This window comes from Lampetra fluviatilis, chromosome 6, assembly GCF_964198595.1.
Source record: "Lampetra fluviatilis chromosome 6, kcLamFluv1.1, whole genome shotgun sequence".
In the NCBI taxonomy this organism is placed as follows: Eukaryota; Metazoa; Chordata; class Hyperoartia; order Petromyzontiformes; family Petromyzontidae; genus Lampetra; species Lampetra fluviatilis.
In genome coordinates, this window is record NC_136280.1 from 3,826,734 (window position 1) to 3,844,628 (window position 17,895).

Sequence of the window (17,895 nt, forward strand, 5' to 3'; positions counted from 1 at the left end):
ACCAGGGTCGGCGTACAGTGCAATAACATGACCGGTTCGAACTTGTCCGTCTGGTGATGTGGTAATCCCTTCAAACCCCACCCACAATCCATCTTACTCTTCCGGCACATTTCTATTTTCAATCCGACTTGGCCGGCCGCAGGAAACGCAACACATTCAGTCGCCCATTGCCACCGCGACCACCTGCCGTTAATTAGGTGATGTGGGTTCGCCAGTGTGAAGACGGACGGATTGGAAGCATTTTTGCACGTTCATTAACGCCTAATTGTTACCGTCACGGGCGGTAATTGCACGTATGAGATGTTGGAAGCCGGATGAGCCAGTTCCTCTGCATTTGAGTTGCACACGTGGTATCTGCCCCTTTGATTACGGAGCGCTGAATAGGTCACCAAACGCGCATTGCTGAAAAAAATATTGCAAGTAAAAAAAAACTGCGTAGGTTTGATTTGGTTACCCTTGCGACAACACTATTTTTTACCTAAGACCTCTCGTATAAAATACGAAGAGGTTAGGAGTAGTGGCAGAGTGGTTAGCGCAATGACTTGTGTTTAATGCCAAGCCACCTTTCAACATAATTGGTGACATCTGGAGCAACCTTGGGTCCACCTCTTCACCAACCCGCACTGTCCAGTGTGGTGAAGTCTGCTCAAACGGCAGACAACTAAAAGACCACCACTACAATCCTAACAAAACATAAAACATATGTATGTTGAACTGCTTTCCCACCCCTCGTAACCAACCGTGCTCATCGCAGGTGCGGGAAATACATACTTTTATACTACTACAGTATCAAAGTGCTGTACAATAAGAATATACAGGTAATGTATAATAATAATTCAATTATATTATTGATTTGAGATAGGAAATTGTGTGATACCAGCATCGGTCACCGTATCACGTTGGTGAGTTTCCTGCATTCTGGAGACCCGGTATTCGGGTCTCCAGTACTGTATTTGAAAACCACTATACATTAATTAATCCATTATTTAAACAACAAAACAATGAGAATAAATAAGTTATCAATCATTGCCTGCAACAATGAATTTTCCATTGGCATTGTAAATAGCAAGGGCAGCTTATCCGCATGTCACGCTATACAGGCACAATGTCCGAATACCAAGCGAATATGAATGTCAATCTGCACTGAGCATGGCAAATATTTCGGTATCTTCTTCTTGGTTCTTTCGGTAAAGTCACGTAGAAGGGAAGTAATAAAATAATAAAAATAAAACATAATAAAACAATTCTCAGTGAGAATTGTTTTATTATGTTTTATTTTTATTTATATTTATTTTATTTTTATTATTTTATTACTTCCCTTCTACGTGACTTTACCGAAAGAACCAAGAAGATGAATCCCTGCAGTCACGAAAGCTTTAAATCGAAATTTCGGTATCTTCTCGTACTGTCACTTGAAACTCACTTCTGAACTCCTTGAGGGCCCCATACATTTGACACACTTTATCTGGAAAATGTTCTTACAGTGGCAGGGCCAACTCAATCTGGTTCATAATGATCAGCAGCCGTGTGAGTGAGACGTGTCTGAAATTAAAAAAAAAATGTTCCAGGAACTCTGGAGACCTGGGATCAACGAAGGCATGTAACGATTCATCTCCGTCATGATCCATGTGCGGCTTCTTTCGTGGCTGGTCATAACGGGATGAGCTGCGAAACTCACAAAACACGTTCGCCACGCGTCCCCAATTGCATTTCTTTGACAACGTAAAGAACGTGAAACTTGCTGACGTCCAGTTCGTGAGTAGGATATCATTTTTTTCCGAAGGACGTACACTTTTTTAAGCCTTCCTAAGCTATAAACTATACAAACTAAAATTTATATTTTACCAGGTAAGGCCCACTGAGTTCAAGAGCTCTTTTTTCAGAAGCGACCTGGCCACAAATGATAGCTCAACTAAGTAAGTGGCTTACGTGGAAATGTATTGCAGCCAAATACATTACTCTAAACACGTTTCGAAATGCGGAGGGAAAAACCGGAGGACCCGGAGAAAAATTCCACGCGACCACGGTGAGAGAGACACGCAAACTCCAAATTATACAGGTGTCAGGATCGGGATCGAACTCCACGACCTCCTGTATACCAGACGAGGTAGTTAACATCTCGCCAACGTTCGAATACGAAAACCCAAGGAGCCCCTCAATAACCTGTGGTGAAAAATTCCAAGCATTGATAGAGTACTTGTAACACGGCCGATGTCACAACAATTGTGGAATGTACTACCACCTGTTTTTCCTGAACGCACCGCTCAATGAGATGTCGATCGGCCCGAGGGGGTTATTACGATGACCATACTTCACCACACTATAGTCGAAGGCAAGAAAGCTTCGATGTTGAACCGTGGCAACAACAAAAAGTACGCACCAACAATTGATATTCGCTGCAATGCCCTGTGCAGACAACATAATTTTGGAATATCTGGAACTAAAGATGTTTTTTTGGGACAGCGTCCTCAGCCAGCACCTTTGAAGTTTCCTTTTGGTTTATAAGTTCACAAAATAAATCACGAGATGTAATGTTTTTTTTAAGCCAGATTGAATACAGTGAGTACGTCATACTAACCACATTTGGGCGACCGTACGCAAAAAATACGGTTCTAATTATAGTCACACCGGATTTCAAACTCCACTCCCACGTCGCCACAATGTTGCACGCCTCCTTTCCTCCGCCGTTACGGTCAAACTCTGCATCAATGAATCACACAATGGGGGGGAGGCGGTGGTGGTGGTGGGTGGCTACATCCATCCAGCACAAAGGGATTCATCACGTCGCTTAAAGACAGAAGGGGGGGGGGGGTAGGCGAGACTCATGTCGGAGTAGCAGCCCAAGGAGGGCTGCTACTCCGATAGGTAAGGTGTTGGCAAAAGGTGTTCGTTGTTGCAAGGCATGCGGGAGGCCCACTGGGCGGCCCCTGACTACACAAATAAAAAAATACTGCTTTTCATCAAGGATCTCAAAGCGCTGTACAGGACGCAGCAGCAGCAGATACTCAGATTTTTTTCAAACATATAAATATGACAAATGTGAAAACAGCTCCCATTATCGTGGTGCTGTCACAAACCCCCAATGCTTTAAAATGCGTGGTGGCCCCTCACACTGACAATTAGTGAAGAAACATTGGGGGTCGGTGGATCGTCACGACATGGCAAGGGCTTGTGGGAGACCTTCATCCAGCAGTGGATCGATGATGGCTCAGGATGATGATGAAAGACAGCACTGAACACTTATCGGCTTTATAAACATGGGTCACAATTGGACCTCTTGCTGAATTTCGACGAACAAACAGGGGGGGGGGATGTGAAAGGCTAATTAACAAAGTATTGTCCAAATACTTGCATTTAATTCAAATAAATAATTTAAAAAGTTTACCTACAAAAATATTTTTTTTAGACTTCTGAGTTGTGTACAAGTTTCAAGGATGTGTCGTGTTTGGTATTCATTCAAATCGATATTGCAAAAAAAATGCACATCGAGTGGTTACACTAAACAAATGTCCACGTACAGGGTCAAGCCATTTATTGTTACCACACTGATTTGTTCGGTTCTTCTAATAACCCTCCCTCTCTGACTTTCTTTGCAAAGGCCAATTGGATATTTGTGAGACTTTACGGGACAATATATGGCGTGGAAATAATGACACGTGTTATTGAGATCACTGGGAGACGTAGCATCAGGGATTTTTTTAAATCGAATGTGTGCTTTCGAAATCTATAGTAACTCCTGCCAAATTTCGATTTAAAGCTTTCGTGACTGCAGGGATTCATCTTCTTGGTTCTTTCGGTAAAGTCACGTAGAAGGGAAATAATAAAATAATAAAAATATTAAACTATTTTTATTGTTTTATAAAAATATAAAACGATAAAAAAATAATATAAAACAATAAAAAAAAATTTTTAATCGTTTTATATTTTTATAAAACAATAAAAATAGTTTTATATTTTTATTATTTCATTATTTCCCTTCTACGTGACTTTATCAAAATAGTTTAGTTTTATTTTTAAAAAATGTTTCGTGATTTGCTTACCTTTTCCTATACTTTGCACTCATATCGTGTTTTTGTATTGTTTATTGCAACGTTCGAACCCACCCCGCCCCTTACTGAACATGTGAAAAAAATATCTTTATAGCTCATCGGATTCCTCAAGTATAACTACATATTCTGACGGTGATCCTGTGTGCAAAGCAAAGCAGAACAAATACACAATGGGTAAAAGACAACAGCAATAACAAACATCCGTTAAACTTTGTTTTGTTCTCTCTCTCTCTCTCTGGCGTGTGCGTGTTGTGTGTTGCGTTAAAACTCCGACCGAGTCACATGATGCCTCGAGACTGCTGCTGCTGCTGCCCTCTGACACAGCGGAACAGTTCCGTTCTTTGCGGACAAACGAGTAATCAAAGCGACGTCTCGTCAGTTCACCACCACCACATCATCATCGTAATCATCATCATCGGCAGGAGCAGCAGCTCACTCTTCATCTCCGTGAGAGGCGGCTCCCTTTGTCATCACCCCCCATTGTTATAATCATCATCAGCTGCTGCATGGCTTTGTTTAAGCGCTCCTACGGGGAAGTTTTAAGCTTATCTTTTTTTCTCTCTCTCTGGCGACTTGTTTTCTCTGCCTGTGTTCTCTTTAGAATGTTCACACTCAAATTCTAACTTAGCAATCTTTGAAATACGTAATCAACCAGGCTATGCGTTAATTGTGTGTTGACCGACCCTCTGTGTTGTATTACATTACATTTCGATATTTTACTAGGTTATTTAATTTTAGTGTGTCTTTCTCCTGATTTTCAGGCTTGCTTGCCGTGTAATCGTTCTTGCAGCACCAATTGATATGCTAATTTTTTTTATCTAACCCCCCTCCCTCTCTGCCTCCGCCCCCCCTCTGTCTATTTAAAGCCACCCCACAGAGACGATCACCCCTCTCTGTTACCTGTGTTGCTTTCTCTATGTATCTTGGTAATATCTGTCTGCTAATATGTCTGTCTATAGTTTTCTGGTTAGATTTTATGTCGCTATTTCATTATACCTGATGATGATTGCTTGTGTTGCAATCGAAACGTCGTATTCTATTATTTAATTTAATTTATTATTTTATCTTTAGACGTGACTTAACCGAAAGAACCAAATAATAATTCCTGCAGTCACGAAAGTTCTAAAATTAAGATCGCTCCTTGTATATCCTTCGCCATTGTTACGAAGATCATTGACTGGCTCTTCCTCTCGTCGTCGCATCATCACCACCAACACCACCACCAAACGATTCGTCTCGTCATCATCAATAACACCACCACCGTCATCGTCATCATTAAGATAATCACCATCAGCCGATTATTCATTTGTAACCTCTCATAATAATCATCATCATCATCAACACCGTCATCGTCATCAGCAGCGATTGGTCTCGTCGGTTCATCGTTATCACCACCACCACTGTCGTCAACATCCTCATCATCAACACCCTCATCACCCTCATCCTCATCACCAGCACCCTCATCACCAGCACCAGCAACTTTATCACGCTTTTGTTTCGCAGTTGCAACTCGACGAGGTCGAGAACGCCGCGGGTTCCCCTTGCGCTGCTCCAACTCCGCCACGCAGCGGCGTGGGTAAGTAACCACATCCACCATCATCATCACCACCATCACCACCACCATCATCATCATCACTACCATCATCATCATAATCATCAACACCACCATCATCATAATCATCATCATCATCACTACCACCATCATCATAATCATCAACACCACCACCATCATCACTACCACCATCATCATAATCATCAACACCACCACCATCATCACTACCACCATCATCATAATCATCAACACCACCACCATCATCACTACCACCATCATCATAATCATCAACACCATCATCATCACTACCATCATCATCATCACTACCATCATCACTATCACCACCATCATCATCATCATCACTACCATCATCACCATCATCATCACTACCATCATCATCACCACCATCACCACCATAATCAAAAACAAAGACAGATCAACCCGTATAGCCTGAACATAACTGTAGGGGCAAGTGCTGTTAGCGAGCACCCATGAAGGGTCTGCACGGCTCACGAGGGGGTGGGTAGTCAGCACCACGCCCGACCGCCTTTGTCTCCCTAGTGGCGATGTTCTTACACACCAGATACTCATTTGAGGCTGAGTCGACCAAGGTGAAGCCCAGGACCGAGTCGGATAATCGTCACCGGTGTTGGCCGTGTGCGGGAGTCGAACTCGGGTGGCCAGGTTCGTAGCGCAGCGTAGCGCTAACCACTGCGCCACCGCTCCCCAATTAAAAACATCTGCCATCATCATAACACAGTGGGCCACATGCACATCCCTTTGAGCAATCAATCCACCGCCTAATGAGGTCTCTCTCACGCCGTTCGAGGCCGTGTGGAGTTGTTTAGACCATACTTCATCGTGCCGTGGTGGGGTGAATGAACCTTCGATTCAAAGACCGAAAGAATAGACTTTGAAAAAATAAAAATCTATTTCTGGTAGAGCATTGCGAATTGTTGCGGCGAACTGTTCAGCAGCTAAATGCCAGTGCCCCGAAGTCTGCTGGCCACGACAAAGAGGGCTTTTCAGGAGTTGAGAGTTCGTGTCGTTTGGCCATTCCTCCTCCGTTAACAGAGCGAATGCCACGTTTGGTTTGCCCATAGGGTCACCTGTGTGGGTTACATGACCACAATCGCACTCCTGTGGCTCAGCCTTTCACGTATCTCTTTTATGTGGCCCCTATGAATCTCGGTGTCGGTGTGTTTCTATGGGGGCATGGTCACATTCTCACGTGGCACTGCGGCTTGTATTTTTATTGCACGCTTTCATTTAACTCACTCTGTTGTTGTTGTACCCTCAAATCTTGGAACTAAATGTTAACCCACTTCCCAATGTGGTATCGACTGCCAACTTGGCATACTTATGTAATACTGATGACAATACTATATTCTATCATAAAAATAAAAACAAAATGTTTTTTTATATGTTATGTTTCGGCTTGGGACTAATTGTCCACGGTCAACTGACGTTGGCTGTAATTGGCCAGGGTCCCTTACGTTATGGCAAGCTTCGGGGCTACTTCCTATAGTCATGGAGTTCTTCCATTACTAGTACATTTCATAAAAGCGTGTTTTAAAAAAAGTTTTTTTTTTAATATTACTTATTTAACGTTCCATTTACGGAGGAGTTGCGCGTATCGGACTTAAGATGATGCTCTGATGAGGTTGATTTGTCCCACCAGAAGACATGAATCCGAGTAGAGTACGGTGCAAAAATGTATCTTGCTGCACTTCTGCAACCCAAAACTTAGAACCACCCCGCTGCGTGAATGGTGGCCTCTGTCCAAGAAGTATACACCAGAGGTGGGACAAAGTCATTGTTATGCAAGTCCAAGTCGAGTCGCAAGTCATCAAATTCATGACTCGAGTCTGACTCGAGTCCAAGTCACATGACTCGAGTCCACATCTCATAGGTGGGACAAAATCATTGTTATGCAAGTCCAAGTCGAGTCGCAAGTCATCAAATTCATGACTCGAGTCTGACTCGAGTCCAAGTCACATGACTCGAGTCCACACCTCTGGTATACACGATATGAAATAACAAGGAGAGCAATAATAACACAATTGATTCTGCTAACAAACATTTGTGCTGGCAATGACCGCTGCTTAGCCACAGTTAATGTAAAAAAAACACGACTCAACACACTCGTGAACAACATCGCCTTCAAAAGAACAGATATTGTTGGCAGTATGTTGGGCAATTGGTCTTTTTTCATAGCAAATAAAACCACAATTATGTTTGGAAGTATATGTTTTGGTTGGTGTTGAACCGAGTGATGCAGCTGTGGTACTTACCAGAGGTGTGGACTCGAGTCATGTGACTTGGACTCGAGTCAGACTTGAGTCATGAATTTGATGACTTGCGACTCGACTTGGACTTGCATAACAATGACTTTGTCCCACCTATGAGATGTGGACTCGAGTCATGTGACTTGGACTCGAGTCAGACTCGAGTCATGAATTTGATGACTTGCGACTCGACTTGGACTTGCATAACAATGACTTTGTCCCACCTCTGGTACTTACTACAGTAATTGTGTGTTATTTTAATGAATTATGTATTAACCGCTCTAACTTTGCGTCAATCTAGATGGGCACTTCAACAGCATTGATTCGTTTCGGGGCAAGCCTGACTCTGCTGATGAGACACTGCGTGTCGAAATCACTCTGCAGCTGCTGGAATGTTAGAGAATACAAAAAAAACATTTTTTGTGTGATTACGCTCACAATACCGTGCAGCTCAGCATGCCCGAGAAGAGATTACTTAAAATTGTTGCAAATTATATGCAACTATTATGCTCGTGGTGCTAAACGAGAAACAATATAGACGAGGCGGTAAAAACTAGACCAACAGAATCGATCAAATCGTTACACTGAAGAGTAAAACAGTAATTGAATCGTTAATGCACACAACATTCGACATCTGTAAAGGTTATTCAATAGCTACCAATAGCTAACTGCTGTATCCATATACCATTTAAAAAAATGTTACTTGGTAAACAACATTTAAATGTAATTCTCATCAGGCCCCGTGGTGTAAAGTGCAGTCCTCCAACTCTTCATCCACTCTATCTCTCTGGCCTGTCTGTGCTACGAAAAAGGGCTATTAGTATTACCTGAAACGTTGCCTATTATAAATACGTTATTTTTGTCCTCTTAAGGCTACAGTGTTATTGACCAAATGTTGTGAATAGGCTTTCGGTTGTTCTGAGGTGGAAGTCCAATGGTGCAACTTTTCACACGGCTTTGTTCGTTTAATGCGTAGGCTTTCGCGACCGATATCATCCATAAGTTGCTTTTTGGGGTTATAAATGTTACATGCAACATTCAATACGGCAAACGGTGACGCTTCTCCCTGCCACCGTTTTGCATCGTATTTGCACATTTTCCGAGCCATTGCGACTCATCGCAGACGGAGAGTCTGTGCCCACGATCGTGTACGCACGGGAAGATGAAGGCACGAGGTTTGATCCCCACCAAACCCTCCTTGCCGTAGATCGCCAAGCTCCAAAGAGCATCCTCCTCCACATCCACCCATCGTCGTCAGCAAGAGGCAGGAATCTGGGCAGGGAACGATGTGTGCCCCAATCTATGAAAACACGAGGCACTGTGGGGAGGAAAAAACAGGTCGAGAAGAAAGTACAGTATTGTATTAGGGGCAAACAACTGATGTGTGTTATTTAAAATAGGCGCATTCATCCACCTTCTGTCGTTTATTGTAATATTAAACCTCTCTATTCTGTCGTAGATTAAGGAAAATCCACCCTGTTTTAATGTTGCTACGATGGCTCGCTGTGACATCCTCATCCAGGCGACCACAGAACATACCTGTCAACCCCTTATCAGTGCCCTACTTTATTACAGACAATACCAATTCAGACCTTATTGGTCACCCCGTGCCCTTATAAATCTCAACGTTAATTCTACAAAGTCCCATCACTAGGGAGCAACACAAATAGACAATCCCCACCACTACACTCACCACTCGTAAGTACACTCACCACTACTACACTCACCATTACATACCTGTCAACCTCTTATCAGTGCCCTACTTTACTACAGACAATACTAATTCAGACCTTTATTGGTCACCCCGTGCCCTTATAAATCTCAACGTTCATCCTACAAAGTCCCATGACAAGGGAGAAACGCAAACAAATATTTGCCAGTATTGAAACGGCTGTACGCCGTATGGACCTGAAAACTCCATTTCCCTGTAAAAGAATACGGGGTAAACCGTATGGGTTGACACGGTATGACAATAGCTGTTGCATAAGCAACAACAACAAAAAACAACATTCGCCATTAATTTGAACAAAGTTGTGTGTTGTAGGGTGACAAGATTATTTGATGCAACTTTAATCGAGGAAAATGTCACATTTTCAACAGCTTTAGCGGCTCGCCCTTCACCGCCGACACTGACGTTTTAAGGTCAAAAAGTGGCGTAGCGAGCGCTTGTTGTTTTCCATGTGTTGTTTCTCAATATCAGTTTGTTTTTCAGTTTCATTTATTTGGTATAGCCCTGTGAGCCATTCGGCTCTTGAGTCGGGTGCAACCGCAACAAACAAAAAAACAAAAACAAGAAAACATCATAAAGTGACTATGCGCAAACAGAAAAATCCAGGAAAAAACTACAAAGTCTTCCAGAACAAAAAGCACCGTACAACAACGCTGTGCAAAATTCCCAGTGGTATGTAAGTCAAACAACAACAACCACAAGATAACTTAGATTAAAGCCATCATTCTAACTCCGTACTACAACAAACAAACATGGCCAAACCAAAAAACGTTTCGAACTCACTAAAATAAAGCCATAAGCAATGTAACAGTGATCATAGGAAGCACGTAGAAGCGTGCACACACACAGAGACGCACGCGATTTGCAGTGGATCGAGCCGTGTTAAACCGTTAATGATTTAAGTATTACTGCAATTTAGCCTTTCAAAGTTCAGGCCAAGGGTGCTCGGGGTGGAAAGTCCAAACCGTGTTGTCAGGACTTTGGATGTTGGATTAATATTTGCCGACAGACAAGCGGCTTGCCTGTTTGTTTATTTTGTAAGCACCACGACCAACATTTTTTTTACAAGCCTCCTATCGTTCTAACATTACACCTTGCAAAAAAATTTGTAAGTGCATACAGTATGACTTTTTTTTATTATCCAAGGTTGAACCTGGAGAGTTGCTTACGTGAGATGCCAGCTGGCTGCAGGTGGCAGCGGAGCTTCGGAGTGGGCAGCAGAGGGCAGTGCAAGCACAATTCATGGATGTGTTGTACTTCTATGATCTCCTCTTCCCCCAACCTACTACACCGGTCATCGTGGTGAAGTGTGGTCAAGAAGCTTTCATGACCCACACGGCGTGGGGAGGGCTTCAGTTTATTGGCAAGAGGGCTGCACGTGTACAGCCAAGTTAGCAAGGTTTGGCTACGTACGGTGTGGAATAAGTTCATGCATACATCATAGGTACAGCTCTTTTGGTCCTGCCGTGAAAACGTGGAAATTATCTAAGTTTCACATTCGTCCAGGATGTATAACATCGTAAGGTCGTGAGGGATGGCGAAAGCTTGGTAAGGCCTTCATCCAGAAGTGGATTGATCATGGCTGCTGATGATGACGACTTTGGCACAGCGAAGTCTTCGGGTAAAAAAATCAAAGAAATTACCGTCGTTGCAGACTTTTTCGCCAAGCAGTGGCAACCAAGAGGCACAGCAAATATATACGACCCTGAAGGGTTGACACTGGCACGGCTGTTTATAATTACTTTCAATGGGTTCGTACCAGTTGATAGACATCAATCATGCGGTAAGGCCTGGATATGTGCACCAAGGTGTGCCAATGGTGCCAGCAGCATGCGCGTTGAGGGCATCACGCCGACTATGTTTAGTGTCGGTGGATCGGCTTGTTGACTGAATGCTGCTTCATCCCCGCCACAACACGGTCAAAAAAACCGCAGCGCTCTCCTGCCACCAGATCACTTCAAGAATTACCCGCACATGCGGGGGGGATTGAGTAAGCCATTATGCTCTGCACAGACTGGAAGGTCGGGCAGCTCCGGTGACACTTTTTAATAGCTCGCCCCCCGACCTTGTCCTGATGCAAGGCTTAAGCGTCGTGTCCGTGAAGTGAAAGGTCGCGGTCGCATTAGTTGCACTCGGAACAGGGGCTAGTTGGTGTGTGAGAATATGCGGCTCGTTTTGAGCTCCAGCTTCTTGATTCATGATCGAAGAGAGACTGCCCAAAATGTGCCAATCGCAATACGTGTTTTCTAGTTTACCAAGTTTGTCGTGCGATTTTGTACACACGTACCGCACCTGCTAATGTCGACAATTCCGTGTAATCTAACCACTTGTGTAATAGAAATGTAAAAAAAAAACACTGCAAAATGTGAATTTAACTCGTGTGGCTTTTTGACACACATACGATTACAACTTGAGTGACCCAAATTGATGTACTGGTTATAGTATCCTCCATTTCCATTTTGTTTCGACACTGATAAGATACTCCATGTACCCATTTTGCCGGTCCTCATGCAATGCTATGCTCCGTAGCTTATTTCTACTTGTCGATGTTGGGACTTGTAGAGCTCTGCGGTCACAGTGATTAGCACACTAAACCATTAACCCGGGCGACCCGAGTTTGATTCCTGGCTGAAATGAGTGGTGAGTAAAATTTTTATACTGGCCCTTTGGGAAAAGTATGGTCAAACAACCCCCAACGACCAATACAGAACTGTTTCAGTTTCAGTTGAATTTATTTGGTATAGTCCTGTGAGCCATTCGGCTCTTGAAACTGTGAGGCTTTCACCCACCAGCGGCTTGACAAATGGCTGTAAAAATCGGCACGTGTGGTCGGTATAATTAACTTTTGACAGAATGTTCCTCGTATATCAAGAGACGGCAATGCAGTGCTGCGTGACAGCGAGGTCAGACTTGGGTTTCAAAAAAGACCGAACTAATACATCGCACGCTTGCTACAAGACTGTAATGTGCACCAGTGACTCAGGATGAGCAGTACTCTTTGAGGGGTTTAATCAAAAAGGTTTTGACAATATAATATGGTACCAGCCTTGCTGACCCAATCTTCGAAGCCCCCATTATTTGTATGTTGATTAATATATCATATGAATTAATACTGTAAAACAGTTATATATTTACAAAAAAATTGTACACTTGTAATAAGTGAGTGTTTTATTGTGTTTAACATTCTCTAAACTTCTTTTTCACCCAATGACACAGGCTAAGCATGATCACCTAGAGATGTTGGATGACCGCAATTGTTAAAACCGCCATCAACCAAAGAGACCGATCTGTGCTCTTCACTCCACCCAGCACAGTGGAACAAATCCATTCTCCTTTCCCTTTGGTTGTAGGGTTCGAGGGAAACAAAGTGGGAGAATCGAAACGTACGTTTGAAAAACAAAACCGTTTCCGATGGAGCGTTATCTGCAATATTTCTCGACGCTGGGGGACCCGCGAAGGAGCCCGGGCGATGACGAGAATGAGGCCATCGTCTCGGAGGAGTCTGACGACGTGGAGCAGAGCGTCCTGCAGCCTCCACCTTCCTCATTTCGAGAGTCCCTCAAACGCATACTCACGTCTGAGCGTTTCCAGGTACTCAATAATTTTTTGTCACTATTTTTTTTCTACAACCAGATAAGGCCCACTGAACTCTATATAGATCTTTTTCAGAAGCAACCTGGCCACAAATTATAGTTTAAACTAAGTGGCTTATCATAACGTGGGAATTTATCGCAGCCAAAAATACTCTTAAATGCACTTTGATTCTAAATGTGGAGGGGAAAAAACGGAGGACCCGGAGAAAAGCCACGTGACCATGGGAGAGCATGCAAACTCCCGCACCTATTAGCACGGTTGGCTTCGTATGGTGCAAAAGAAGTTCTACATACCGACGTCGGGGTCAGGATCAAACCCACGACCTCTTTTATACCAGGCGAGGGAGTTAATATCTCACCACCGCTGTCAGTATAAACAGCTCCTTTTCTCATAACTCTGTTGTGCTTTCTGGTTGTTACGACACATGCTACTTCCCAAAGGTACAACCGAAAGCTATCCAGCACAATCATTAAAATCTACGCAAAAAAGGATTAACTCATATACTACTTCACTAAGTCATAGCCTAATGTTCTGAGAACATTTACGTGTTATAGAGGCTTGGTGTCTAACCAAACATCTGAAGTGGGCTGGAGCAGGGTCACGCTGCATTATGAAACCTGTGACTTCAGGCTTGATTCTAGCCCACAGCTAATCATTGGTGCCGAGTGATATCTGAACTGACTCTGGGCCACCCATTCCACATCACCAATCTGCACCGACCTATATGGTGAAGCGTGGTCAATCAACCCTCATGTCCGACACTCTGTGGGGAGGCCTTCATCCAGCAGTGGATTAACAAGAGCCATACCATAATTTTTAGTTTTGTTGTGATGCCGCAGGTGGCTGTGGTGTGCCTGGTGCTACTGGATGCCGGGCTGGTGATGGGCGAGCTGATAATCGACCTTTCCATCATCAAAACTCACAAAGACAGCGTCGCCCCTGAGGTGGGTCCACCTGCTCGACGTTAGGGGTCACGCATTGGCAGGGTTGGCAGGGTTGGCAGGGTTGGCAGGGTTGGCAGGGTTGGCAGGGTTGGCAGGGTTGGCAGGGTTGGCAGGGTTGGCAGGGTTGTGCAGCCAACAGAACATCAACAACATTCTGGTTGTGGCCAAAACAGTTTTATAAGGGCTATACAGGTGTGCCTGGAACACACTTGCACTTATCAGTATAAAATATGCTCTGCAATTGATGCCCTTCGCTCGATGAAAGAATGGACTATGATATTCACATTAGTTGCTGCAAAAGAACGCCAATTCGTGGGAGTGGAGTGGTAGTTTTTAGTGAAATACAGACTCCATGCAAGGGGTAATTATCCACACATGCTATGTCAGTTATGGCATAAACCAGTAAACAGATCTGGTCAAAGTATGAAAGGGCTTTTTTTCCTCACTATAGCTTTGTCTACATAATTGGAATTTGTATTTCATCACCCATTGAAATTTTACAGGCATTTGTCAAAACCACTACTGGATAAAGACCTTCATCCATGGGGGTTGTTTGGTCATGTACATAACCGCCACTGCCAGTCAGTGTTAGTGATGTTTAGCAGTGGCTGGGAATTGAACTGGGGTCGCCGGGGCCAAAGCGCAGTGGACTAACCACCGTGCCACCGTTCAAACCCCAAAATGTAGGATAGTGGCCATAGCCATAGCGAGTTCTATACTTGATGTGTTGCGTGATGTGTCGAAATATTTTCCAGGTGAGGGGGACCCAGCTAAAATTAATCCCTCGGTTATACGGCGTGGGATCTTTGTCTTTGTTCAGGTTCTGCACTACATGAGCCTCGCCATCCTGTCGCTCTTCATGGTGGAGTTGGCCATCAAGCTGTTTGCCTTCCGCCTCGAGTTTTTCTGGCACCCGCTGGAGGTGCTGGACGGCGCCGTTGTGGTCATCTCGTTTGCGCTGGACATTTTCTACGCGTCGCGGCACGACGGCTTTGATGCCACCGCCTTCCTCATTCTGCTGCGTCTCTGGCGGATCGCGCGCATCGCAAACGGTTGGCACCACTAACCGCACGAGCGTACAATTCAGAATAAGAATGTTTATTTGTACTGGAGGAATCCGATGAGCTATGAAGCTCTTTTTCACAGATACCCAGTAGTTTTTTTTTCACAGATGTCCAGTAATTGACGCGTGTGGGCGCGGTGCTGTAAAAGGTTTGGCTTCGTGGGATCGATTCCTAAGTCATGACATGCAGCATTGGTTACAATTAATATCCGACCCTTCGGCTATGCCTCTCCTCAGGTTGTACATGGTGGATGGGGATGCTCTCCATGCATTTTGTGGGTGCACAGATACCTGGATGAATTGCGCCTTTCAATGTAAACCATTATTATGAATTGACCATTTTTCAATATGCTGGTTAGTGCGCGTCGGTGAGACCTGATGAGATTTTCTTATCAGCCGCTTATTTCTATTCGGCGTTAAAGTCGCCGGACAGACATTGCGATGGTCAGGTTTTGGGTGTGGTACATCTGACGTGGATTGATGAATGTACTTGTCACCCGCAGGCATCGTTATGTCGGTGAAGAACAGGACCGCACGCCGTGTCGCCGTGCTCAAACGCGAGAAGGAGGCTCTGCAGAGGCGCTGTCTTGAACAGGTGACGTCTGCGCTCCCCTTCCCCTCATGCCATGGGGCATAGAGCGCCAGAGCCGATGTCCCCTCTGCAGGAAGCTCAAACCAAAAAAATGCCACACGAACCCACAAGTTAGCTGCCCCTGAAAACGCATACTGACGTCGGCATATTCTGTGGAAGGTTTGTTAAAGATCTTTTGGTTTGCGGTAATTGTTATATCCCTTGTGATCATAATATGCTTTGATGGTTTAGGCTTCCAAAAGAATGTTCGAAAACTTTTTATATTGACTTTGGCGCAGTTTTGTAGCGTTGGCTTATATTTAACGTGTAACATTTTGGACGCATTTTTCCCTACTTTATTTAAACATTATTTTGCCTATTAAATGGCGTGTATTGAATGTTGGATAACTAATAGTTAACAATGTTAAATTGTTGTACAGTGATACACGTAATGACTTGCAGTTGGCATAAACGAGGAAACGCTTCACGGAAAATGTTAAAAGCAGAAGTCTGTGAAAACATCCCACTGTGGTTCAGGAAGCTGAAACTCAGAATAAAACATTATGCCAAGTGTGCATACTTAAAAATGGAAGTAAAAGCTTTTCTAGTGAACATCTGAAGATTAATTCACATGATTCTAAGAATGTCCCTGCTTTGGGGGTTACAATTTAATTTAAAAAAAGGTTATTTTTGTCTTGTTTGTTCAGCCTCATTCTATCAGCCTAAAGGTATCATTGAAAATCTTGCATAAATTATAGCCAATTCTCCCTCGCTCACATCTATGCATACACTTTCAAATAACTTATTTAAATGCATGTATATAAATTCAAACAGTTACTGGAATTCATTCAGCTGATGAGAGGCCGCTTTTTCCCAAGGCTCTTTTTCAGGGCCATCCTTTTTGGAATGTTAGTTCAGACTCTTTTTTTAAGCACGTTTTGTTCGGTAGAAGAAAAAAAATGACTCAACGGAGCACGAAACATCGACAATCGATTGACAGAAATCCGTGTTTATTTTATCTCACGCAGGAACAAGAGTTGGAATATCTGCGGTCACTGGTGCAGCAGCATGGGATCAAGTGGCAGCGTCCGAGCCAGCCCAGGTGTTAGGAGACCTTCGTTCAGAATCGCTGTATCCAAAGGGCACCGTTGTAGGTGTTGTAGATACATGGACCATACCCTGATGATACACGTGTATCGTGATTGATAATTGTAAGAGAGGGCTTTTTATGTTTGGTGGCCCAGCTAGGGAATGTGACCACCTCGTATTTTCTTTAGCTGTGTGGTCAGCCACTCTGCAATTTGCATTGATTTGTGTGGAGGCCCAGTTTAAGTGGCGGAAAATTCATAAGTTCCTGAAGAAACCTGGAAATGTGGTGGTTAAAATGAATCGAGGGAGTTTGCTGCAGTGCGGGAAGATGTTCTCATAATTTTCGAGTGAGTGTACATTCTGCCACATGCCAATCCAAAAATAATCTGCGACTGTAGTTTGTTAAGTGTTTTATATAACCGGCCATTCGGGTTTTTGATTCTGTGAATGCATTTCAAAATAGCTCGTACATTTAAGTTACCTCGAGAAATATCAATTAAAGATGAATTTAAGCGATGCATTAACGATGTCCGCTGTGGAGCCACCAATTCAATGTCACTGATCACCAACAAGATGTGAAGTTACCAGTGAGCGATAGGCGTTCTTGCCTTTCGATGTGTACCATATGTATTTCTGTATTGCATTTTTTTTACACCATAACAATGTACATTTGGCGCATTGTTGTACCACCACACATGAAAATCGTGATATGAGTTCCAGTATTACAAATTAAATAATATATGCAAATAGCAGTGCAGCAATTTCAATTTTTTCCCCCTCAAGAATATTATACTGAGGTAAACATGACTGGTGTCGACCCGTTTTGGCAAATTGTTTAAATAATGGGACGGAAAATCCGAGATCGCGTGGCGTTTCCCGCGCATTTCACCACACACGCGCACTGTACCGCACTGTACGTGCGTGTAACCAAGCTTGGCTGACGTCACCCTGGGGGGGGGGGGTTGTGACGTCACGCCCCTGTGGTGACGTAGCCGCACGTGAACGCACCCTCCGTG

At 43.8% G+C, this 17,895-nt stretch overlaps 1 protein-coding gene across 1 annotated transcript; it reads left to right on the top strand.

Moving 5' to 3' along the window:
• Window positions 1-4,388: 4,388 nt before the first annotated feature.
• On the top strand, window positions 4,389-17,568 carry HVCN1 (hydrogen voltage gated channel 1). The gene is made up of 7 exons (XM_078857285.1): window positions 4,389-4,496; window positions 5,553-5,625; window positions 12,969-13,209; window positions 14,052-14,156; window positions 14,977-15,208; window positions 15,723-15,814; window positions 16,819-17,568. The coding sequence occupies exons 3-7, from the start codon at window positions 13,030-13,032 to the stop codon at window positions 16,897-16,899; spliced, it is 690 nt and encodes a 229-aa protein (XP_078713411.1). The 5' UTR covers window positions 4,389-4,496; window positions 5,553-5,625; window positions 12,969-13,029; the 3' UTR covers window positions 16,900-17,568.
• Window positions 17,569-17,895: the final 327 nt, after the last annotated feature.